The sequence below is a fragment of the Colletotrichum siamense genome (assembly GCF_013390195.1).
Source record: "Colletotrichum siamense strain Cg363 chromosome Unknown KSG_Cg363_contig09, whole genome shotgun sequence".
NCBI classification, from domain to species: Eukaryota; Fungi; Ascomycota; class Sordariomycetes; order Glomerellales; family Glomerellaceae; genus Colletotrichum; species Colletotrichum siamense.
In genome coordinates this window covers 1888011-1910685 of record NW_023501022.1, presented here as the reverse complement: position 1 = coordinate 1910685, position 22675 = coordinate 1888011, and the positions used below count along the sequence as shown (strand labels likewise).

The window sequence follows — 22675 nt, the reverse complement described above, 5'->3', positions numbered from 1 at the left end:
GTGTACTGGAGCTCTCAAAGATTCTAATTCGAGCTGGCTGGGACTTTGGGGGTGTTGTCCAATCGCCGCCGAGGAAGGGGAGCGCCCAGGCGAATGGAAAGCGTCCCTAACTCTTTTTGGCGCCAGGTGAAGAGGGGCGGCGCTTAGAGCTGTCCAACGGCGGCGCTCCCTTTCATTGGCTTGCCGAGTCTCTCCCTGCAATTCACCTTGTCTCCAATTTGTTTGAACACGGTTCATAATTCATCATGAGATGGGCTGGACGTCCAGTCTGGTTTGTTGCGTGCATGTCACCGGGTAACTCGGGGTCAATCCAGTTGCGTGGGCCGCCGGACACGCTGGTTGAGGGCCTGGACGGGTCAGATACGTGGCAACGTGACCCAAGAATGACCAAGATGTTCTGCAGCTGCAGGTGAGACCGGCAAATGCTCAAAGTCACTCATACAGGACACCAAGGCATGCTTGGCTTGTGATTACCCCTAGACGGCGGCGTCTTTCGTCGCCGGCCGTCATGTCCGTACCGAACCGGCAGGTATCGGCGTGGGGGTGGGGCCGCCCCGATCAAAGGCCAATGCTAGGTCACTTCATAGAGTCAAGCATGTCAAGTAACGCAACTTCCAAGACTATTGCCTTCTTTTTTTCATTCATTTTCCTCGTTCCAAGAGGCCCGCCAAACGCCCAAAGTCATTCGCTTTTGTCTATCCCTTAGATAGCCATCTTCTCGTGCTTGAAAGGCTTCTTGCCCTCTCCCTCGCCATACGCCAACGAAACCTGACCGTGTCCCCTAATCTTGTACTTGTAAATCATGAGACCCTCCAAGCCAACGGGACCACGAGAGTGGATCTTGTTGGTGCTGATACCAACCTCAGTGCCGAAGCCGTAACGCATGCCGTCCGCCATGCGGGTGGACGCGTTCCAGTAGGCACCAGCAGTGTCCACAGAGTTCATGAACTTCTCAGCCTCCTGCTCGTCCGAGGTAAGGATGGCCTCGGTGTGCTTGGAACCGTGGGTGTTGATGTGCTGCACGGCCTCGGCCATGGAGAAAACGACCTTGACCGCGACGTCGAGGGACAGGAACTCGGTGTCGTAGTCGGCATCCTTGACATCGACCACCTTGGAGGCAGCATCACCAGAGAGCTTAGACAGAAGGACCTCCTTGGATTGGCGATCGCAGTGAAGCGTCACGCCCTTGGCGATCAGAGCCTCAGCAACCACGGGGAACGAAGTCTCGAGAGCGGACTCTTGCACGAGCAGGGTCTCCACGCTGTTGCAGGCGGCGGGGTAGCTCGTCTTGGAGTCCACAACGACATCCGCCGCCATCTTGGGGTCCGCCGAACCGGTCAGGAAGATGGAGCACAAGCCATCGGCGTGGCCCAGGACGGGAATCTTGGTGTTCTCCTTGATGTAGCGGACAAGCTCGTTAGAGCCACGGGGGACGACGAGGTCGATGTACTCGTCGAGTGCAAGCAGCTGTGGAATGACGTCGCGAGAGCTGACGAGCTGGACGGCCGAGTTGGGGACCTTGGGCTTCTGGAGGTTCTCGAGGGCGGAGGAAATGACCTGGGAGATGGCCACAAATGACTCGATTGACTCCTTGCCGCCCTTGAGGATGGCAGCATTGCCAGACTTGATGGCCAGGGAGGCGATGTTGGCGATAACCTCGGGGCGAGCCTCGAAAATGATGAGCAGAACGCCGATGGGGCAAGTGACTCTCTCGAGGATGAGACCATCGTCCAGCTTTGTCCTCAATGTGACCTTGCCAACTGCTCCGTGTCAGACTCTAATGATCATTCGAGTGCCGTGTAAAATTCACATACCTGGGTCCTCCAGATCTCTCACATCCAAGATACCCTTAAGCATATCCTCAAACTTGCCCTTCTTGCCCAGGTCCAAGCGAGAGACGAGACTCTGGCTCAGGGTCCCATCGGCGGCAGCCTTGCGGGCGAGCTCCAAGTCGCGTGCATTTGCGGCCAGGATGTCATCCTTGGCTTCGGTGAGGGCGGCGTGGATGGCCGTGAGAGCGTCGTTGCGGGCTTCGGCGGGGAGTGTGGCGAGGATGTGAGAGGCCGACTTGGCGCTCTTTGCGCAATCAACAGGCGAGGCGTTGGTGAGAGACATGGTGGATTGGCGGTTGAGAGGATGAATCTGTGTCAGGATGCTACTTTGTGCAATAATTGTTGCACTTGCACCAACGACAGTGTGATATTGTGTGTGAGTCAATTGGTGAAGCTCCCAGCATGTCACTAAACCCCTCTAAAATGAGAGGACGCGCCACTGGACGCTGCAAAAATTTGGAGCCCCGCACTCGGAGCCGGAGCTCAAGTGGGAGGGAAACGGCTACAGGGTGATCAGTCTGTTGAGTTTTGGTGGTTTGAAGTAACTTTGCCAATGCCAGTAGCCTTTTGTCAATCCAAATAAGCTTATTTGAATGCAAGGGAGATTGAGTCTTTATCCAGAGCCTCACTTGCTTCTATCAACTCCGAAAAGCTACTTATATTTTGTCAACCGTTGTTTTCAAAGTACAGACCTGGATGATGAAGACAAGGATCCACAAATCGCAATAGGCCCGCTGCGTGCGCAGGTACCTAAGTACCTATCATTTGATGCCCAGCCACTGAGCATCGTGGAAAACGTCGTGACAAACTTTCGCTGGGGTTGACGGCCTGAATGCGACATTCTATCGTTTTGTTTCCCCAGCACCCTGGTGTCGATGACTTGGGAACTGGAAGCTTGACTCTGCCTTTTGAACTCGCCACGGAGCTGACTCTGTTTCTTTTCTCCGGGGATTCGCCGCTGTCGTCGCAAAATGCAACCATGACGGCGTCTTCTCCGAGTCATGGAAGGCGTTCCTAAAGTGTCCCCCTTTGTCGGAGCTCCTGCGACGCCTGAACTCTTCTTTGGCCCGTCTCATGTTGGCCCTTGTCATCCGTATTCCACCATGTCAAACAAAAAAGTTTCTACTTTTATCACCTCCCTCGTTTGGAATGGACTTCGACGGCACGGCCAAGACATGCAAGGTCTACTACGCACCAGGGCATACTCCGTACATACTCCGTGTTCTCCGTATGCACCCCGCGACCAGCCTGCCTACTCCGGTGTTGGAGCTGCCGCTTTGGCTCTCCCCGTCCCGATAAGACACTCGCCTTCGATAAGAGACGAGCGGCGCATCAGCGGGTATTGCTAGACTAGGCTGGCCACCCAGCAACCAACATATCACCCTGCCCCCAAAAAATTGCCGACCGCGGTGCCGTTTTACTAAGCTGAGCGGACATAGTGGGCGGAAACCGAGCATCAAAAGACCAGACGACCTGCTGCAGTGCCGCTTTGCCGTCTTTTCTGAGCGTCCATATCGTCATTCCTTACGCAAGCGCTGGATTCGAACACTCCGCCTCGTACTCACTTACAAACTGCTGCTGCTCACCTGGCGGTGCTCGCGCTCGCGGTTCGCGTTGCTATTCTTCTGCATCTTGAACGTATGGAGTTTGTACGTACACCGCGCGGCGGCTGCCACCCTGCTGGCCCACTATGGAGAGGACCACCGAGGCATCTCTCGCGCTCGAAACATCGGCTGCCAGGAGCCGAGCTCGGTGTCGATCCGCACTCCACTGCGGAACGGTACAGTTAGCCGATGGGTAGGAGAGATTTCAATGACTGTCTCCTTTGGTGAAAAAAAGGCAGGCTAGCCATCATGGACATGACCAGGCCTCCTGGGGTGGGGGGTGGGAAACCCGTTTTCCCAGTGCAGCACCCGATTAAAAAAGTCGGCCAGGCCCCGGCCATTCTCTTTCGTCATTTCGTTCGCCCTTCTCCATCTTCTAAAGGGATTTTTCTTGGCTGTTCTGTCGTGGGTCTTGAAAGTTAGCAAGACCCCTTTTGCCCTTTGACCACCCAACAACTACTTGCTTGGCTGCCGCAATTCCCATCTTGTTTCCCATCCTCAGAACCTCGGCGCCGACTCGGCCAACAAAAATCCCACACAATGACTGCCTCGTCACGAGACCCGGAAAAGGACCCTTTTCCGCCGGAAACAGCTTCTGAGCAGAGAGAGGAGCAGAGCCAGTCCAGCGATAGCGAGGATGAAATCACAGAAATTGGTCGGAATGATGATGACGGATCGCGCGAGTCGCCGGAGCCGGCGCTGGATGCGGACCCATCAGCCGCCGCGGCCCCGGCCTCCAGGACTCGGTCCCGGGCCTCCTCCACCCGCTCCCGTGCTCTGTCAATCGTGCCCCGATCAAAACGGAGAGGCCTTTTCGGCCAGCTCGCCATCATCCCCGAGGTAGACCGTCCGTATGACTACACAAACAAGACAAAATGGACAATCACGTTGATCATTGCCCTGGCTGCTGCTGTGTCTCCCATGGGCTCTTCCATCTTTTATCGTAAGCTTGCTCATTCCAAAAGTAAACAATGCCAATGACACAATTTCACTAACACGGTATGACCTAAAAAGCGGCCTTGGGTCAAATGTCGGAGGAGTTTGGTGTTTCGGCAACAGTCACCAACTTGTCGGTGGCATTCTACATGCTCGCCATGGCCATATTCCCCCTCTGGTGGTCCTCCTTTTCAGAAACACTCGGCCGCCGCACAATCTACCTAATCTCCTTCGCCCTCTTCGTCGTCTTCTCCGTCCTCAGCGCGATCAGCGTCAACATCGAGATGCTCATCGTCATGCGCCTCCTCGGCGGCGGCGCGAGCGCCTCCGTCCAGGCCGTCGGCGCCGGCACCATCGCCGACATCTGGGAACCCCGCGAGCGCGGCCGCGGCATGTCCATCTTCTACCTCGGCCCCCTGTGCGGCCCGCTCCTCGCCCCCATCATCGGCGGCGCCCTGTCGCAGCGCTTCGGCTGGCAGTCCACCATGTGGGCGCTCGCCATCTACGGCGGCCTCGTGCTCGTCATGATCCTGTTCTGCCTGCCCGAGACCCTGGCGAAGCCCAAGCCCGCACTTCCCCCGGCTGCCGCCGCTCAGGGCGAGAAGAACGCGCTCTCCCGCACCAAGACGACCGAGTCGGTCAAGGTGCACACCAAGAAGGCGGGCGCGCTGCTGAAGAAGTTCTTCCTCGACCCGCTCTCCGTGCTGCTGTACCTGCGCTTCCCGCCGGTGATCATCACGGTGGCCTTCGCGGCCATCACCTTTGGCGCGCTCTTCGTCGTCAACATCTCGGTGCAGTCGACCTTCTCCAAGGAGCCGTACGGCTTCAGCGTGCTCATCATCGGCCTCTTCTACTTCCCCGCGGGCCTGGGCTACTTCATCGCCTCGATCCTCGGCGGCCGCTGGCTCGACCACATCATGGCGAGGGAGGCCAAGAAGGCGGGCCGCTACGACGCCAACGGCAAGCTCATCATGCTCCCCGAGGACAGGATGCGCGAGAACGCGTGGATCGCCGCGACGGTGTATCCCGCTGCCCTCATCTTCTACGGCTGGGTGGTCCAGAAGGGTCTTTTCTGGTTTGTGCCGTGTATCGGTCTTTTCTTCTTTGGGATCAGCTCGATGCTGGTGTTGTAAGTCTTTGTCCCCTTCGTCTGTCGTTTTGGTTCTGGCGATGCCTTCTTATCAGTCGACTTTGGCTAACATCACTTCTTTCCCTAGCGGCGCCGCCACTACCATGCTAACGGAGTTCATGCCCAAGCGCAGCTCGGGAGGTGTGGCGGTCAACAACTTTGTGCGCAACATCTTCTCGTGCATCGGAGCCATCGCCGCGCAGCCCGTTATCAACGCCATCGGCAACGGGTGGCTCTTCACAATCCTGGGCATTTTCACGTGGATCACGGGTTATCTGTGTGTCTGGGTGCTTAGGAAGAAAGCTCCGGAATGGAGGAAAGATATGGACAGGGCGCTGAACAAGTAGCAGCCGTCCTAAAAAAGAGAGGGAAGTGTTCATGTCATCCTTTTTGGATTGTTTTAGCGCGCCCGCATGGTATCATCACATGACAGCATAGCGCCAAATGCATCAGCAAATTCTTTGATAATAGATTTTGAATACATGTTTGCATGTCAAACCATGTGCCACCACACCGCGACGCTTGAATGCGGGTGAAAGCCGATAGAAACCAGAAAAAAAACCAAAGTCGTTATCAGCAACATTTTCTTTTTTTGTTGTATGGACCTAACCCCCCCTTCAGGCAGTGTGAGGATTGACGCCCCTCTCCGCACAGTACTTGGACACCTCCTTTCTCAGCGTCTCCTTCTGCCGCGACACGAGGTCCATGACGTCCCGCATCTCCTCGCCGAGGTCCCACTCGCCCTCGCGCCCGCCGAGCTCCGTGTAGAGGTTCTCCATCTCGGACAGCACGGCCTCGAGCTGGTTGGGCAGCCATGTGACGATGGGGCTGCCGCCGGTGGCCGTCGGGTGGCTGGTGCGCTTGAGAATGTACTCACGCGCGAAGCACCAGTGGCGCCAGCGGAAGTCGCGCACCTGGTGGAGGATCAGCAGCCACAGGCGGCGGGTCTGCTTGAGGGCCTCGACCTCGTCGTCGCTCGCGAGCGCGGCGGCGGGCGTCTTGCCGGCGAGCGCGGCGTCCTTCAGGCCGAGCTCGAGCGAGCGGTCCTTGACGTGCAGCAGGAACTGGCGGTGGTTGCTGGGGCGGTAGGAGCGGAAGTCCTTGAGGATCTCGGTGAGCGGGGTGTCGGGCATGGGGACCTGGAGGAGGTTGTCCATGAGGGGCACGATGGAGTCGTTGGCGCCGGACTCGCCGCGGAAGGACATGGGCTCGTCGTTGTTGACGCCCTCGTAGACGACGCCGTTGGGGAACATGCTCTGGCTGGTGATGCCGAAGATGAAGGTGCGGAAGGAGGTGTAGCTCTGCGGGCGCGACTTGTCCCACATGGTCTCCATGGTGTGGTTGATCTTGCGCAGCGAGGCGAGGACCTCGGAGAGCCCCTGGTTGAGGGAGGCGCGGTCGACGGAGCCGGCGCGGGACGTGCAGCGGAGCGCGGCCATGGTGCCCTTGACGAGGGGACCGGTATTCTTGACCATGTCGATGTGGACGAGGACGAAGCCTGCCTCGGAGGACTTGGGGTCCAGGCCGTGCTCGAAGGCGCGGATGAGGCGGATGTTGTCGTAGTCCATGCCCTTGGCAGGGTCGGCGAGACGGTAGTTGTAGAGGGCATACGAGCCGGCGTACTCCATCCAAGGCTTGAAGCCGGTACTTGATGGATGTTAGGACATTTGAAAGCATAGGAAGTAGTAATGGAGAAGAGAGAGTGTAGATGAGAGAAACTTACATCTCGGCGCAACGAGCGATAGGTAGGGAGATGTTCTTGGGGAGAACCTGACGACCAAGACCGTACCCCTCGCCTCTGACGAAACGCTCATGGCAGGGCTCGAGCAAATAAGCAGAGGCAAGGAAGGAGTAATCGCGGTAGAGAGCGTTCATCAGGGGCAGGTTCTCCTTGTACTTGTCAATGTGCTCTGTGAGACTGGGGAACTCCTTCTCGACGACGTCACCCAGCTTGGATGAAGCCAAGTAACCCGGAGTGCCGTCGAGCTTCTTCACAGGCATGTTGGCCAAGATGTCTTCAAGGGGCTGGAACTCGGCCGGCAGCACGGCGACGGGATCCGCACGGGGCAAGAAGCCGCGGGTGGTGGAGACCATGAAGGCGGGGAGGGAGTTGTCCTCCGGCCGGGTGTCGTCCAGGACGGGGAACGGGGTGGAGTCAAGAGAACCCATTGTGTGATGAACTACCGGGGTAAGACGTGGGGTGGATGGGTATGTGTGTAAGTGAAAGTAGGGATGTGTTGGGTTTGGGTGGGTTGTGTGGGTTATGAGATGATGATGGTGTGTAATGGATATTGAGTGCGTGCGTATTGGGTGTATTGTACGAGAATGTCCGTGTAAGTCGACTTATATGGCTTGGGAGAGGGGGGATAAGTGATATGGGTATGCAAAGAAACCCGAAAAAATTGGCAAAAATATATCAGGGAAATCCTGTTGAAGTGAGGAGAAGCCTTTGTGTGTAGGCGTTGTGAGGAGTGAGAGTCCAAGTTCAGATGGTTGGGACTTTCCGCCACTCGGCGCCGTGATATAGTAAATGGCCGGAACAGAACCGGCCTCACGAGGAACAATTCCGGCCTCTACGTGAGGGGTTGCTCGCTCCGGCCAGACATGACACGAAGCCCCCGTCCGCCGCCCGTCCATTTTCTGTTTGTCATATCAACCTAATCTCTGGTCACACGGGTCACTTGGGCGTGAACGACACATTGTTCCCACACTCGTGCTGCCGGCCACGCCCTTGTTTACGACCTTTTGAGTCCATCTTGACCATGATAAGCCGCTCTCTGGGCCTCTTTACCCCAGATAAACCCTGCACGGACCCTTGGTTACGCATATTCAAGCTGATACTTTGGAGATAAGAGAATATAATCACAAGACAATTGGGCGGTCGTTCTGTCCCGCTCTGTAGAGTTGTCGTTGCCGTCGAGATGCTGACTTTGGTGTCTGCGATGATTGGGGGCGGCCGAGTTCCATTCTGAGTTTGGAGAAGGCCCATTTTTTTCACCGATGATTGCCGCGGAACGGACGTGTGGCACACGGACCCGAGCATTGTGGCTGAGACACTAACAGGTTTCACCCAGATCACCAATAGAAAGCTGTTAACCAAAGATAAGAAGACATAGTCGTTGTATTAATGAGTGCTCTGCTTGAATAAAGAATGCTCATCTGTTGAAGATGTGTTCGTCGTGATAACCTATTTCCCCCGGCACCTCGTCCATCTAATCTATAACAATGTTGTCGTGTGTCGTATGCTGTGTGCGTCTAGTCGTTGCGTGTCGTATCAAATGAATGTCATAATCATTGCGGTCGTTGCCGATTCATCCGTTCTCGTCCATCATAACCCGTCATTAACCTCCGGCTGATGTAATGTTGAATTTCCTGCGCCATCAAATTAGGTTTTGGAAGTCGCTTCCCGACGGACAGGTGCATTTTACCTTAATCTCAGCGCCGCCCTTTGCTAGTTCAAGTTCTCAAAAAGACCCCCTTCCTCACGGATGAGGAGGAGATTGGAGCGTTCGGGGCCCCTTCGCGACTCACGGCGTGTCAAGGCCCTCCACGATTCGGCCGCACTTTGGACATCTTCCACGGCGCCGTCGTGTTCGGCGGCTCTGGGCTCGACCGCCGGAACGACTTCGGCATCCTCCTCAGAACCATCAAGGTCCGAGTCCTCCGGGTCGTCATGGTGGGAATGCACGTCACGTGCTTTGGCAGGGGCTCCTGCCGGACTGCCATCTTCATAGACGTAAGCGGTAAACGTCTGAGTGAGGGTCGTCTTGCATCGCGTACCGGTCGTAGTAGCTGTTCCATATGCGGTGGTCATGGGGTTTCCGGCACCACCTGCGCCTGCACCTGAGTTTGTTAGAAAGGGGGCGGGGACGATAGGACCTACACCAGGGTTGTTAGTAGCTCCAGGGTTCGACGGGTTAGACGCCACCGGGTTGGAAGCTGCCGGCGGGTTGGTAGCCCCGGGGTTGGGTGCTACGGGGTTGGAGGCCGAGAACAGGTTGGAAACCGGCGGGTTGGCCGACTTTACCGGGGAGGCACCAGGGCCGGGGGTAGCGACGGGCGCCGGGTTGCCTCCCGTGATGGCCGGGGCCGGGGTCTGGACGGCGCCGCCACTCGGCGAGCTGCCGCCGGACGCGATGATGGCGGAGATCTGCGTCTCGATCGACTGAATGAGCTTGAGGAGATCCTGGAGGGCTTGCTGGGAGATCTGGAGGTTCTGTCTCTTTTCGATGTCTGCGGTCGCAATGGTCGAGATGCTGGTGGTGTCCCCGTCGGGCTTCAGATGGCCGCCCTTGTAGTTGCTCAAGAACTCGCCCAGCTGGTTGTCGAGGTCCTCCAGTTGGTCGGTGAGAGCGCGGGTCGAGAGCTGGGCCTCTTGAATCGAGTCGGTCTCGCCGGACCGGCCGCGCATGATGGCACTGGACGCGCCCTGGAAGGCGACGTGCAGAATGACGCCCGCTTGAAGAATCTTGGTGATGAAATGCATCTTGGAATGTTGCGCGTTTAACAATGAGTAGTGAGTAGTTGATCCATTCAACACGGCTGTCGAGACTTCTCGAGCCCCTGATATAGGTTTGTGGCATTGCTGCCGTTGTAAACATGGCAACGCATTCCAGTCGGCGGCAGCTTGCCGCTGATGCGATGGCATTCCTGCTGGTGTATGGTTCCTGGGTCAATGGCCGATCAACAGCGGCTGAGAGGAGAAAAGACGGTGGAAGTTGTCTCTCCGAGGCCAGGAAATAACGATCATTGTAGATGGACTGCATCTAGAGCCTGTGGTTGGCGACGGCGCAAGACCTCTGGCATTTCAATTCTCGCGATGGCCGCGCGGTGCTTGCGCATACAATAGACGGCTGGTATTGTGGGTCGGGAGATGGTGCAAGAGAGTGGCACAGGAAGAAATCATGGCGATGAAGCCGTTCACGGAAGTAACTCTGGATTGTGGAGCGTTGCAGGCGTCGGGGTGGTTTCGGGGATGCACGGCGAAGTTTGGCTTTGGGGGATGACGACAGAGCAAGCTCCCTTCTGGTACGGACGGTGGTGATGATCGGCCGTGGGCGACGGTGATGCATGACGCAGTCAGAAGAGAGACATCCCTGAGGTGGATTTGGGGTACGGATCAAACGCAAGTCTAACGGGCACTCGTAGTGGACGATGATAGTGTTCGCACGGATGCGATGAAACGGGACTGAATGGCTGATGGCTCGCGAGTGAGTGTTTGTCGCCGGCCTGCTCATGCTGACCGCCGAAAAGAAGATGGTTTCTTCCCCACTCACGAGACGAGTGCAAAAAAGACGAAGCCTGCGTCGCCTACTCGTCTGTCTGCGTTCTCTCTGGGCGACAGGAGCGAGGCGTTGGTCTCGACTGAATGTGGTTGTCGATTCTTACTGGTGATCTTGGACTGTGTAAGGGGCGTATTGCAATGATGGTGGGCGAATTCTCGGGATGCGTGCGGTAATACGGTGAGACGAACGGAGCTGTTCCCTTTTCTTCTTTTCGTGGGATTCACCCAGCGGCTTGGGCGGGTTCCCGGATGTCGCTCTGGCCTCATCTCGCGCCACTTGGCTTTCCATTTTCTGTTGGTGTCCGGTTGGGATGTTTGACCCTCGGGAGTTCGATTGGCTCTCGTCAAGTGGGATTGGAGTTGGGGGTGAAAGCATTTTTTTGTATCCATCTGACAGGGAAGTGTGACCACGGCAAATGCGGGAGGTTTGGCAGCCCAGCCCCTTTCCACAGCGTTTAGGGCTCCCATTCCCAACAATGGGGGCTGGCTGGCCGCGAGGTCATCGTCGATACCGGTGCTCTTGATATGTCTGTGAAGGCAAGCGAAAGTCTTTGAACATGCCGACAGACAGCACTCTGCCCTTCGAGTTTCGCGAGACGAGAGGTTGCAAATTGCAAGGAGTGGTGATGTAAATGACAGGTGCAGGGAAGGCAGATTGCGATGGTTCTTTGGCCACTCCGACGCCCCCATCAGCGAGCCCACGATGTTCCAACCCGGGCTTGGTTGATGTCCGCTCGAAGTTGGTCATTCACTTCACTGTGTGTGTCCGACCCGGCTTCTCCCTGCTCGTAGATGATCTTGCTGAATCGGCGCCTACCCCGTTTTCAGGACTCAGGACCGGTTGGTTGGGAAGGTTGATGCAGGTTGCTATCTATCTCCCAGCGGTTCCTCGGCCGTCCATGCCTTCCTTGGTCATGCAATGGGAGGAATTGCGGCCTGGAGTGTGAATGATGGTGCACGCAGGCTTTAAACGCCCAAAGTTCACCTCCCCGGGTTGTGTGTTCAAGGGGATTCCAGGCTGAAATGGAAGCCTGTAGTGGGCATCACCAATTCAAGGTTCCAGGCTGCTCCAAACAAAGTGCTGGAGTGCGCCGGCCAAGCGTCCTGAGCCGCTGGATCGTGGTGATGTGTTAGCTTGAGACCTGAGTGTTATCCCCTTGATCCTCGCCGACCGAGTATCCGAACCCATTGATCCCGCTGCAACTTTCTGCGGGTGCGTCCGAAAAAATCGACCACAGCTGCAGCTTTTTTCCCAGTGGTTGTTTGTCATCGCCAGCCCCGTTTCTGGCCGACAATGAGTACACGTCTTGTGAGATTGAGTGCATCTCGCTCATGGTGCATCGCGGTGAGTAAGGCGGTCGAGGCATTAGTGCGTGGCCCGTATAATTTATTTTTCTGGTCGTCCTCCATGGCTGCAGGCGTGCCGGGTCTTTGTCGTCACGGCGTGTCATGACCCTGAGGGAAATAAGTCGCTGTACATAAAGTCTGAAAGGGCCATGGATCATCGTCCGGTGTCCCGCGAGGTTGTTGTGGAGAGTGTGAAATGTAGCGTGCTATCGCCATTTTTCGAGTCAAGCCATGCCTGAAGGGGTAAGAGACAGCTGGGCCTTGTCGCGAGGTGTCGAAGTGTTTCGCCCTCGCCCTGACAATGGATGTAGGGCAGACTGGATGAAATGCTGCTGCTGCTGCTGCTGCTGCGGGCGGGATGCAGAGGGCATCTCGCGAATTAAGGTATTGCCTGAGGCATGGCATGGAGCATGGAGCATCGATCAAGATGAATGAGAGACAAGCGACTGGCTCGGGGCAAGAAGGGCGGGAGACCAAGAGATGACGCTTCAGACGACTGAAGAGAAGGGGGATGGATGAAGAGGAGGAAAAGGTAAGCTTCCGTGGCTTCCTGGGCCGCTACTCGCTGAGTTCAGTGAAGCAAGCAAGCAAGCCAGCCCCAAGACCTGATGCATCCTTGGTGGATGAGATGGATGCTCTCGTTGCTACGAAAAGGTACGAATACTGAGAGTGAGAGTATTGAGGCCGGCGGCGGAAGCGGAGGGTGCCGCGGTACGTATCCTTTGATTAAATGGCACCTCTCACGCTCACCCTTCACCCTTCACCTCGGCACGAAGTACCTCCTGAGCGGGAAGGTACTTGGCCGTCGATGCTGCGCGCTGCGCGAAGCCCTGCGTGATGCAGCTCCTTCTGCGCGTAAATAGCAAGATTGGCCTTGTACCCCTGTACTTCTGGAAGGGGGAAAACCCCACCCGTGCATCCCTTTCCGGACCTACCACGGGCCCCCCCCAGGTCCCAGGCTCTCGCTTACCCACAACTGCGGCGCTGGCTGCTGCTGCGAGCGAGAGGAAGCGAAAGCTGGAGGTCAATTCTTGACGGAGAGTGAGAGAGCGAGAGCCCAGCACCACGCACCACACACCCAGCACCCAACCCAGCATGAGAACCGTTTATTGTCACGCCGCCTGGTCTGGCGCTCTCTCGAAAATGAGACGCCAAACTTACCAGATGGATTCCCCCATAAAATAAAAATTCTCTCCTGTCCCCCATCAGACTTCCCACCCATCCTCCCATTCCATCTATCGCATCGTCGTCGCTGCAAACCATCACCACCTCGCCGCCGCCCGACCCGAACACTGACCTGCGAGTCGCCGACGCCAGAATAATCTGCCTGCCTGCCTGCGAAATCCGCACCTCACCGGAAACGCAACGCAACGCACCGCACCGCACCGCACCCAACGCCCAAAAAACCTTGCCAATCCCATCCCCCTACCCACAAGCCAGATCACAACTTAACCGTGGCCATTGGATGACCGGCTCGACCGCCACCTTGTTGATCAAAGCAGCTGTATCCCCGACAAAGCCAACCCTTCTACTTCTACAGCTCCCCGTCGCCTCCCCTTCGAACTTTCCTTCGTCACCACCATTTTTACACGTCTAATCATCACGCCTGACTATCCCATCCACCACTCAACACCACATTTATCGAAATGTCATCCACAATAGGTGTCCGACGCAAGTCGACCGGAGGCAAGGGCGGCCTCCTCATCACCCTTACGGTCAGCGCCGAGAGATTGAAGGAAATCCTTGAGCCCACACCCGCCAAGGAGGAGTCCCCCGTCAAGATGGACGTCGACGAGACCAGCGAGTCAAAGGAGAACCAAGAATCACAGGACTCTCCTGCCACCTCCGCGACCCTGGCTGCTCCCGCTGCCACGAACGGCGAGAATGCCTCCGACTCAAACCCTGCGACCCCTGCTGCAGGTGGAACACCAGCTCCCACATCCATGGGACCTCCTCTCGAAGGCAAGAAGAAGGGCACCAAACGCGGTGCCGGTGCTGCCAACGGTCTTGGACCGGACGGCTTGCCCAAGGTTCGTGGCAAGCCTGGACCTAAGAAGAAAGCCAGACTGTACGTGACATCTCTACCATGCATTTGCACCCACGCATACTAACATATTCACAGGGAGGACGGTACGATCGATCCGAATGCCCGGTCTGGAGCCGCAGGACATAAGCTCGGCCCCAAGGCGAACCAGGGAGCTATCAACGCTGGACTACGTGCTCTTGACCGGTCGGGCAAGCCGTGTCGCAAATGGGCAAAGGGTGGCTTCGTCCTCAAGAGCTTCACTGGCATCGTCTGGGAGGTTCCCCGTTGGACCGCGCCTCCTAAGCTGTTGCTCGAGTCAACTGCCGAGGGATCGGCTGCTGCCTCAGCAGATAGCAGCACCAAGGAAAACAAGGAGAACGAGCAAGTAAAGAGCGACGCCAACAGTGCTGTCAACAGCGGCGTCGAAGCCGAAGTACGGAGCGCGCCCGGCAGTGTTCCCGCCAGCTCCCCCGCGCCGATGGCTATATCTGCCGCGTGATCGACCGCCGATGGTGCTACACTTTTCTTCCATTTCATCACTTAGGCAGAGACACGCTGAGAGTATCCCGTGCATGTACACTGCATGTACACAGAGGCTTGGAGTTTGATGGGCAAGGGAAAAGGGGTACGGAGACGGACAGCATCTGTCAGGCACGTTTGCCAGGAGTTTTCAGAATTGGATTAGGCCTTGTGTGCGGCATTAGTCCGCTGGCGTTCATGGGATTCGGAATATTGGTTCAGCGCGGTAGCTACCAAAGGGGAAGGCGTTCTTATGGACAGACACAAAGTGTACACTATGAAGTTTGCGCATGCACGAAGAGTCGCCCGTCGGGCGATAGAATTGACGGACTTTTCAAAACTGAAGTCCTATTGGCATTGATGTTGTATGCGTGGATTGCGTTGGCATGGCCGAAAAGAGCCGGGTGTTAGTGCCGAAAGCCTCGGCGACAGAAGCGTCCCACTCCAGAGGAGATTGAATCATGAGAGTGGTGCGTACGCGGCAGGCGAGGTGTTTGGCGATTGGAAGGTTTGTACGATAAGCCGTCCGTCTGAGTCTGGAATATGCATCCAGCTCAGCTCTGACCCGTCATACAGGATAATCTCGTCGCAAGATTATTTGCATCGAGTGCATCCAAAAGGAACGACAAACTGATTGAAAGCGGCGGGTGATGGCTCTTTGGGGCACCGTGGTGGTCGGTGTTGTGGTTCATCAGCGCCCAAAGGGCTGTGGAAACCCACTGTCAAAAAAGCATTGGTACCCTCCTGTCATTATTCCCCCATCGAGCGCGTTTGCCTCGTTGCGATGGAGAGAGGCTGGAACGTTGAACGTTGGTGACGGGTCGGATCATTACCTAAGCACCCAGGGGGGGCTGGGCTGCCAGAGCCCCGGACCAAGGTGGGCACCATGATTACCTAAGATACAGTGCCAGATCGCGATGCCACACTATGTGATGACAGCACTTCCCCTTCTCTTTGATGTTTGTCCAGACGTCTCACCCATCATGCGATCTTTGTTCTCGAGGACGAGTTTTGCCAAAACAACCCTAAACATGGACACCGTCGCGCTGGACACGTGTATGCCGGCCCAATCTCTTCATCAGGAGGGAGTCCAAGGGGCTTTACATCCAATCTGGCCATACGTAAATACAGTGCGATGAGCTGCCGATGCCGATAGCACGGTCTCAACCTCTTGCACTAGGAATCCCTGGACAGCACTGGCTGCAGTAGGGGGACTGCTGTGACTGGTCCCGTTTGGCGCCTCAACTGGTCGGCTAGGCTCGAACAATGACCTGCTCTTGTGATTATTTAGCGGACGCTCAGGACGGGCCAAGCCCAGCAGCGAATCAGTCGTCCGGGCGCTGGGAGGATGCAACTCACCACCCGTCCCTACCAAGCACTCAAGGTACCTTGCCTTGCCTTCTACCTCACCACACCTCACCTCTTGCCTGCCAGGTGCGGAGATTCCCACTCAACCACTTCACTGTCATCGCCGCGATAAACGAGCTGCACTACGCTGCCACCTCTGCACTGACGAGTGCACCCTCTGCCGTGCACTTCCAGATCTTTTGGTAGAGCCAAATATACTTTGATTCTGTCGAGGCTGCTTCCGTGGCCACCCTCAAACACACCAACATCGTAATAGTGCGAACCGATCTGTATCCGTCTCAGCACGCCATTCCGAACCCGATTGCTGGTTCGACGCTCCGACGAGCTCCCGTTTTACCAGACCTGCCCGACTGCCTGGCTCATCTCATACCGCCCATTCTAACAGACCCATCCCCCATAGGCTCGACACACCTGCCTAGTCATTCCGTGAAGCTCGGGTTGCGGCTTCTCGGGGCTTTGCGAAGCTCCTAGAACGTGACAGGTGCGCCGAGCTCGCCGCCGCCGCCTTCCCCCACGATTCCCGACCCCTCCACCATGACGAACCCGTTCCATGGTTCTTCGCATTATACAGACTCCAACACGCCTATCAGCAGCTCTGATCTCCTCCCACGACGCTTCTCCTACGCCTCGGTCGCTTCTGGAGCACCCCCCACCCTTAACCCACCTTACCTCTCCCATCCAGGACGGACCTCGGTCATCTCTCAGATTCTAAACTCCTCCGACGACATCACCTTTGAAGCCCCCGCGAGCAGCTACGATCCGAACAGGGGCGGCGATATGGATGGGGACAGGAACGGCGCCAGCCTCAACGGGGCGTCCGGGCGGTATTCGCGGGGTCAACAAGCTCCCTCCTTCTCGAGGGTCTTTGATATGTTCATGTCGGCCCCAGCAGGTGATTCACCAGGTGTCGCAAATGGAAATGGGAGTGGGTTTTTTGTCCCTTCATACCTGGCTGGTTCAACGTACGTCCAGAGGCTGGAGGATGCGCACTGGGCGAAGTTGCAAGCGCAGAAAGAGTCTCAGGCGGCCCAGGTGCAGGGTGCTGGAAACCTGACCACGAGCGCCAGCAGCGTCAGTCTTCACGGCAAGCCGGCTTCACATCGCGGCGTGAACTATGACGTGATCGAGAAGCCCCCCGCGTTTGAGGAGGACGAGTCGTTTACCCCGCTGCCAACGAGGTGGAACCGAGACGACAAGTATGGAGCTTTGGACATTCTGTCAGACGGGTTGGAGGTCAGGTATATCGGGCCGAGAGGACAAACAGAACGCGACCACGAGGCCTACAGTATACGGGCCGACTATCATATGCCACCACAATGCGGTATCTACTATTTTGAGGTTCAGATTCTGTCAGGAAAGCGAGACGAGTAGGTGACGCAAACGATGGTGAACATTCACAGGTAACTGACGACCGCCTACAGTATGACGATCGGTATCGGGTTCTCGGCGAAGACGGTAGCGCTGTCGCGGCCTCCGGGTTGGGAACCAGACTCTTGGGGCTACCACAGCGACGACGGTCACTGCTACGCCGGGCAGAACGGCGGCAAAGCATACGGCCCGCCATTCACCGCGTCGGACGTGATCGGATGTGGTATCAACTTCCGCACTGGGTGTGCCTTTTTCACAAAGAACGGACATATACTCGGTACGGGCTTCTTGTCCCTTGGCAAAGTCCAGTCCCCGAAGTTGAATTCTACTGACATGGTGTTACTAGGCACGGCGTTCCGCGAAATCGGAAAAGGAAATAACCTCTACCCCACAGTTGGGCTGAAGAAGTCAGGAGAGCACGTGCGAGTCAACTTTGGCCGAAGCCCCTTTGTTTTTGACATTGTGGGAATGATGACTGTAAGTTTCTTCGATCTTGTTGTGTCACACAACTGGACTTCCGGAGTAAAGCGCAGCGTTTTGCTGCATGTCTTGCATGCCTGCAGTGTCTGGTGTGCGCTTGTCGTTGAGCCCCTTCGTTGGAGAGCATACTTTAATATTTGTTTGTCGATTTGCAAAGGATACACGAGTTGTACTTATGAACCGTTTGTAATGTCATTTGCTAACCGTTTCGACTCATTAGGCGGAAAAAGCCCGCGTGCAAAACGAAATCGCTGAGACGAGCACATTGAGTCTCGCGCCGTCAATGAACGAGACGGAGCTGATCCAAGCCCTGGTAGGTTCCTGTATGGTCAGCTCTACGGGATGACGTCTTACACAGAGACAGGTGCTTCAATTCTTACAGCATGACGGTTATGTCGAAACGGCGAGAGCATTTGCAGAGGAGATCAACGCCGAGAAAAAGGCGCTGAGTCTCGACCCGAATGCTCCCATCGAGGGGATTAATGTCAAAGATGATGAGCATGCTAACAAGCGACAACGTAAGTTGGTTGGGACGGTCTTGTTTGTGTCAGACTAACAAAACGCAGGCATCCGAAGAGCTGTGCTGGAGGGCGACATCGACAGGGCACTTAAGTACACCAACGCTTCGTATCCCCAGGTTCTCAAAGACAACGAACAGGTCTACTTCAAACTACGTTGTCGCAAGTTCATCGAAATGGTCCGTTCCGGCGCGGAGCTGAGGGCGGCTGCGGAGGGTAAGAAAAGCAATGGGCACTCCGGCGGCGTTGACCTTAGTGCTTCAGCAATGGACCTCGATGCCAACGGCGCCGAGAATGGCGCGTGGGACCAGATGGACACCGAAGATTCTGAGGGCGGCGCGCCTCTCGGCATCGACGAACTGGAGCTGGCCACCTTGCAGTACGGCCAGACTCTCCAGGCGGAGTTCAAGAATGACCCGCGACGAGAGGTTTCGAAACACTTGCAAGACATCTACTCGTTGCTCGCATACAGCAACCCCTTGTTGGAGAAGGATGTTGCCCATCTCCTTGACAGGAAAGGACGCATAGCAGTAGCAGAGGAACTCAACTCTGCGATTCTTTGTGAGCATCCATGATCCCGCCGCCTCGTACTTCAACTAACGCGTTACGTAGTGTCATTGGGCAAGTCATCTCGGGCTGCTCTCGAAAAGGTCTACGCTCAAACGAGCGTTCTGCTGGACGACTTGCGAGAAAACGGCGGACCAGGCGCCTTCGTATCGTTACAGGACGTCATCGAAGATATCCCAAAGTCTCCCTACTAGGGGAGGCAACTCTGTGACCAGCCAACCAGCAAACAGCGGGCTTCTAGGCTCACCGGGACATCATAGATGGTATTCCATTATTCTTGTGCACTTTTTAGAATGCCTTGTCTTCTGCCACTCCACTACTTTTCTTATACTCATATTATTGGCGTCAGGCTTCGTCTTGGTGGGGGGTGGTGACTTTTACAGTCGGCTCTTGAGGATTCTTGCATTGGCTGATGCGACGGATGGGTAGTTTACATAGGTCTTCAGTTGGGGCGTATGTCGCCGCCGCACAAATGGACATGATACTACTGTTCATACGTCTTGTCCATTCTGCCAGCGCTGGAGTGAAGTAACTCTCATGATGACGCCTGCTCGTGAATGAGATTCTGTCATGGTATGACATGCTGGTATCGTTTCAGTCATGTAATCTACACACCCTTTTGGGGGCTCTAGATATAATACAAGCTTTCCCTCCTAATCTTCTTCTCTTTACGCTTCTTCGGGGAAGCACATCTTTAGCAACCTCTTCCGATGCTTCACAAGAGCAGGAAACTCCTTGACCAGCTCCACCAGCCTGCAGTCGACCCAGCCGAACTGCTCGTCCAGCAACAGATGGGTATACGCAAAGACGGAGGCGTCGAACAACGTTGGCTCCTCAGCGCCAAAGAACCAGCCCGTGCCGCCGCTGCCGCTCTCGTCGAGTAACGTGGCCAGCGCCTCGAACGCGTCGCGCGCGTCGGCGTATATCCGCGACGGGTCGACCACGGCGGTCCGCGTCGTCCTCAGGACGAGGGCCTCGGCGGCGGAGGTGGTCTGGTGCCGCAGCGTGAGGCGGACGATGGCGTTGGTGGAGGCCGGGTCGATGTAGAGGCGGGTGAGGAGGGGCGCGTTGGCTGGGGAGAGGTAGAGGGCGTGGAGCCAGGCGGTGCGGATGCGGGTGTCGAGGAGGGCTTCGTAGGCTTGGAGGCGGCTTGCTGGAGGCGGGGGCGGTTGTTTTGAGGAGGGGTTCTGGGAGAGGGCCCAGGTCTCGAGTCTGGAGCCGGCGCTGATGGGGCGCGAGGGTATCGAGGGTTGGAGGTAGGGGAGGGCGCCGGAGGGGGAGGCGTGGTTTGTGGAGGGGCAGGTGCGGAAGTGTACGCCTGCTATCTTGAGGAAGGTCTGGAAGGAGAGAGGCGCGGGTTAGCTGGGAGTGACCTCGGAGGGGATAGAGGCGATGATTCGGACTGACCTGCCACTTTAGACACGAGGGGTTGAAGCTCGGTCGGCCCCTCGGGGCATCGTCGTCCGTGGTGAAGACATAGAGGATCGGGATGTCGCCGCGGGGAGGGGAGCGGATGGGGAGGTCATTCGGGGGCAGTGTGACGAGCGGGAAGCGGCGGAAGAGGGCGGCGATTGGGGCGGGGACGTCGAACAAGCTCCTCGGAGGGTGTTCCGGCATGGCTGCGGTGTCGCACCGGGGAGGTCGGCGGAGGGGTGGCGGCGAGGAGGGGTTGTGTGCGAGGCCGAGAAAGAGGGGTGAGGGCGCGCGCGCGCCGCGATGAGGGAAGCGGAGCTCTGGTCCGGACGACGGAGCTGCCCCAGGATGGAGATGAGATTGTCAGGATACGCTGTAAGGTACGTAGCGTCGAAGGAGGGGTCCTCGGGTTTCGTATCGATTCTCGTGCTGGCCGCGTCTCGCGTGCTATGCTTTTTTTTTCCTTTTTTTTTTTCTTGCCCCCGGCGTGGTGTTGTCTCCTTGTTGGTCCGTGGGAGAGAGGAGCGAGGGGGAGGAAGCTCGTTGGTTGGTCGGAGCTACGTTGCCAACCTGGGTTCCTTAGTGCGTACCTTACTGCGTAGGCTACGGATTCACTTGCATTTGCTGCTGGCAGGGCCGGGGCGTCCGTCGGTCGGTGGAGTCTCGGAACGGAAACGACCATGCAGCAGCAGCGAGAGAATTGCAGATTATCGCGTTGCGCTTCTTTCCTTCACCGCCCATCTGCCGCCCGGAGTAATTTATCGCGTTCCCATGCGAGATAAGGGGATATCTGAGTTTCCTTCTTTCTCGGCGCATTTGAGGGGTCGGGTGGTGCGAGACGGGAGCCGCTTGATAGCCTGGACTGCTAGTGTGGCACGAGTTTGAGGAGCCATATTTGGCACCCCCCAGTTGCTTCTTCAGTACCCATTTAAACCCTTTTTAGCAGTACGCCTATACAAAAAAAAGCTATGCACGCTAGATACTTACCTACCTAAAACTAACGTGCAGCTGTCTGTACTAACATTTATACTTATTTGCGCGCGAATAGCAAAAAATGCTTTAAAATGCTAAAGAAAATTAAAGAAAATTAAGAAAAAATAAGGAAAATTTAGGAAAATATAGAAACTTATATAGTTACTTTATTAAATTTAAGTTAGGTAGTTAGGGTTATAAGTAAGTTAGGGTTAGTAGTTAGAAATTTAGTATTCTATTAAGATATCTATTTTTTCTTATTAGCTAGGGGGTACTAAATAAGGGACTAGGGGGTGCTAAATATGGTGCCTCATGAGTTTGCTTGACTGGCGCTGGTGCAATGCAAAGGACAGAGATTTTTTTGATGAAGCGATCTGGGCTGCTATCATGCACCCCCGGTTAGAAAGGGATTCCCGTTCGTGGAGTGGTCTGGTTAAGCTGTTGTGCTGCTTGGAAGGCTTGCTTGCACCTGCAGACGACTGCATGTCTTGCTACCTTAGCAGCGGGTTTGCGGCGTTGTAAATGGACCCTGGATTTGCTTCTCGCCCTGGGCTACCGTTACAGTTCTATCACTATCCGTACGGCAATGTCGTACACCTCTCGTGTCTAGCTTCCATGACGCTTCTCCTGCAATGAACGGATACGGACGCAGAGATTGTGCGACAGCGCTGCTGGTCCCATCGACCGCCTCGGCAGGTAGCCAGATGGGTCGGTATCCGTCCAGGACTCCAGGTATCCGTGCAGGCGACGGCGGAAATATCGAGCAGAAAGACGACAACAGGATGGAGCCGGCCGAGGTGAATCAAGCGCTCGCCGTCCGCCCGAAGAACCCAACCCCGGTTCGGTGAAGTCCCCGTTGGTTTGGACCCTGGAGGCTGGCGATTGGACTCCTGGAGCAGCCCCCCGTCGGTGAGGTGGCTCCGGATTAATCGCGGCCAATTGAGAAATTCCAGGCGGACTGTGGACTGGCGGGTCGACTTCAATTTCGATGTTCCTGGGAGCAAGGTGCCCCTCGGTGATCTCGGGCAAATTCCTCGCTCAATTGCAAAGCCGTACGGATAGTTGGCCTCCCTCGTTCGATTCCTGCCAACTCTCTTTTTTGAGTTGCTGGATCAAAACATACCCGCAGGGACACCGCCTGGCCACTTGGGCAGTGCCGCATCACACACACGTATTCGAGTGCCGCTTGAGAAGGCCAAGCTTTTGGGTTGACGGGACGGCTGACAGCGTGATGACAGACAGTCATGAACAGCTGCAGACGGGGAACGACACCAGCCTGCCGCGACTCGTGCACAAGATGCAAGTGCATGCG

General features: G+C 56.4%; 7 protein-coding genes across 7 annotated transcripts; 3 read left to right on the top strand and 4 right to left on the bottom strand.

The window, feature by feature from the left end:
* Nucleotides 1-702: 702 nt before the first annotated feature.
* On the bottom strand, nt 703-2115 carry pro1 (putative gamma-glutamyl phosphate reductase; the record flags this gene model as incomplete). Its single annotated transcript, XM_036645067.1, has 2 exons — nt 703-1760; nt 1815-2115. 2 exons carry the CDS (start codon nt 2113-2115, stop codon nt 703-705), a joined length of 1359 nt encoding a protein of 452 aa, XP_036490005.1.
* A 1861-nt stretch (nt 2116-3976) lies between these two features.
* On the top strand, nt 3977-5848 carry OpS2 (MFS transporter OpS2; the record flags this gene model as incomplete). Its single annotated transcript, XM_036645066.1, has 3 exons — nt 3977-4379; nt 4451-5501; nt 5590-5848. The coding sequence occupies 3 exons, from the start codon at nt 3977-3979 to the stop codon at nt 5846-5848; spliced, it is 1713 nt and encodes a 570-aa protein (XP_036489996.1).
* Nucleotides 5849-6118: 270 nt separating this feature from the next.
* Ido1 (Indoleamine 2,3-dioxygenase 1) lies at nt 6119-7670 on the bottom strand (the record flags this gene model as incomplete). The annotated part of the gene is made up of 2 exons (XM_036645065.1): nt 6119-7148; nt 7225-7670. 2 exons carry the CDS (start codon nt 7668-7670, stop codon nt 6119-6121), a joined length of 1476 nt encoding a protein of 491 aa, XP_036489997.1.
* A 1282-nt stretch (nt 7671-8952) lies between these two features.
* On the bottom strand, nt 8953-9987 carry CGCS363_v013215 (uncharacterized protein; the record flags this gene model as incomplete). Its single annotated transcript, XM_036645064.1, has 1 exon — nt 8953-9987. The coding sequence occupies one exon, from the start codon at nt 9985-9987 to the stop codon at nt 8953-8955; it is 1035 nt and encodes a 344-aa protein (XP_036489998.1).
* A 3791-nt stretch (nt 9988-13778) lies between these two features.
* ies4 (INO80 complex subunit 4) lies at nt 13779-14657 on the top strand (the record flags this gene model as incomplete). Its single annotated transcript, XM_036645063.1, has 2 exons — nt 13779-14200; nt 14255-14657. The coding sequence occupies 2 exons, from the start codon at nt 13779-13781 to the stop codon at nt 14655-14657; spliced, it is 825 nt and encodes a 274-aa protein (XP_036489999.1).
* A 1922-nt stretch (nt 14658-16579) lies between these two features.
* ranbp10 (Ran-binding protein 10) lies at nt 16580-19172 on the top strand (the record flags this gene model as incomplete). Its single annotated transcript, XM_036645062.1, has 7 exons — nt 16580-17412; nt 17467-17690; nt 17760-17890; nt 18114-18206; nt 18258-18411; nt 18460-18972; nt 19024-19172. 7 exons carry the CDS (start codon nt 16580-16582, stop codon nt 19170-19172), a joined length of 2097 nt encoding a protein of 698 aa, XP_036490000.1.
* A 474-nt stretch (nt 19173-19646) lies between these two features.
* mtx1 (Metaxin-1) lies at nt 19647-20595 on the bottom strand (the record flags this gene model as incomplete). Its single annotated transcript, XM_036645061.1, has 2 exons — nt 19647-20315; nt 20386-20595. The coding sequence occupies 2 exons, from the start codon at nt 20593-20595 to the stop codon at nt 19647-19649; spliced, it is 879 nt and encodes a 292-aa protein (XP_036490001.1).
* Nucleotides 20596-22675: the final 2080 nt, after the last annotated feature.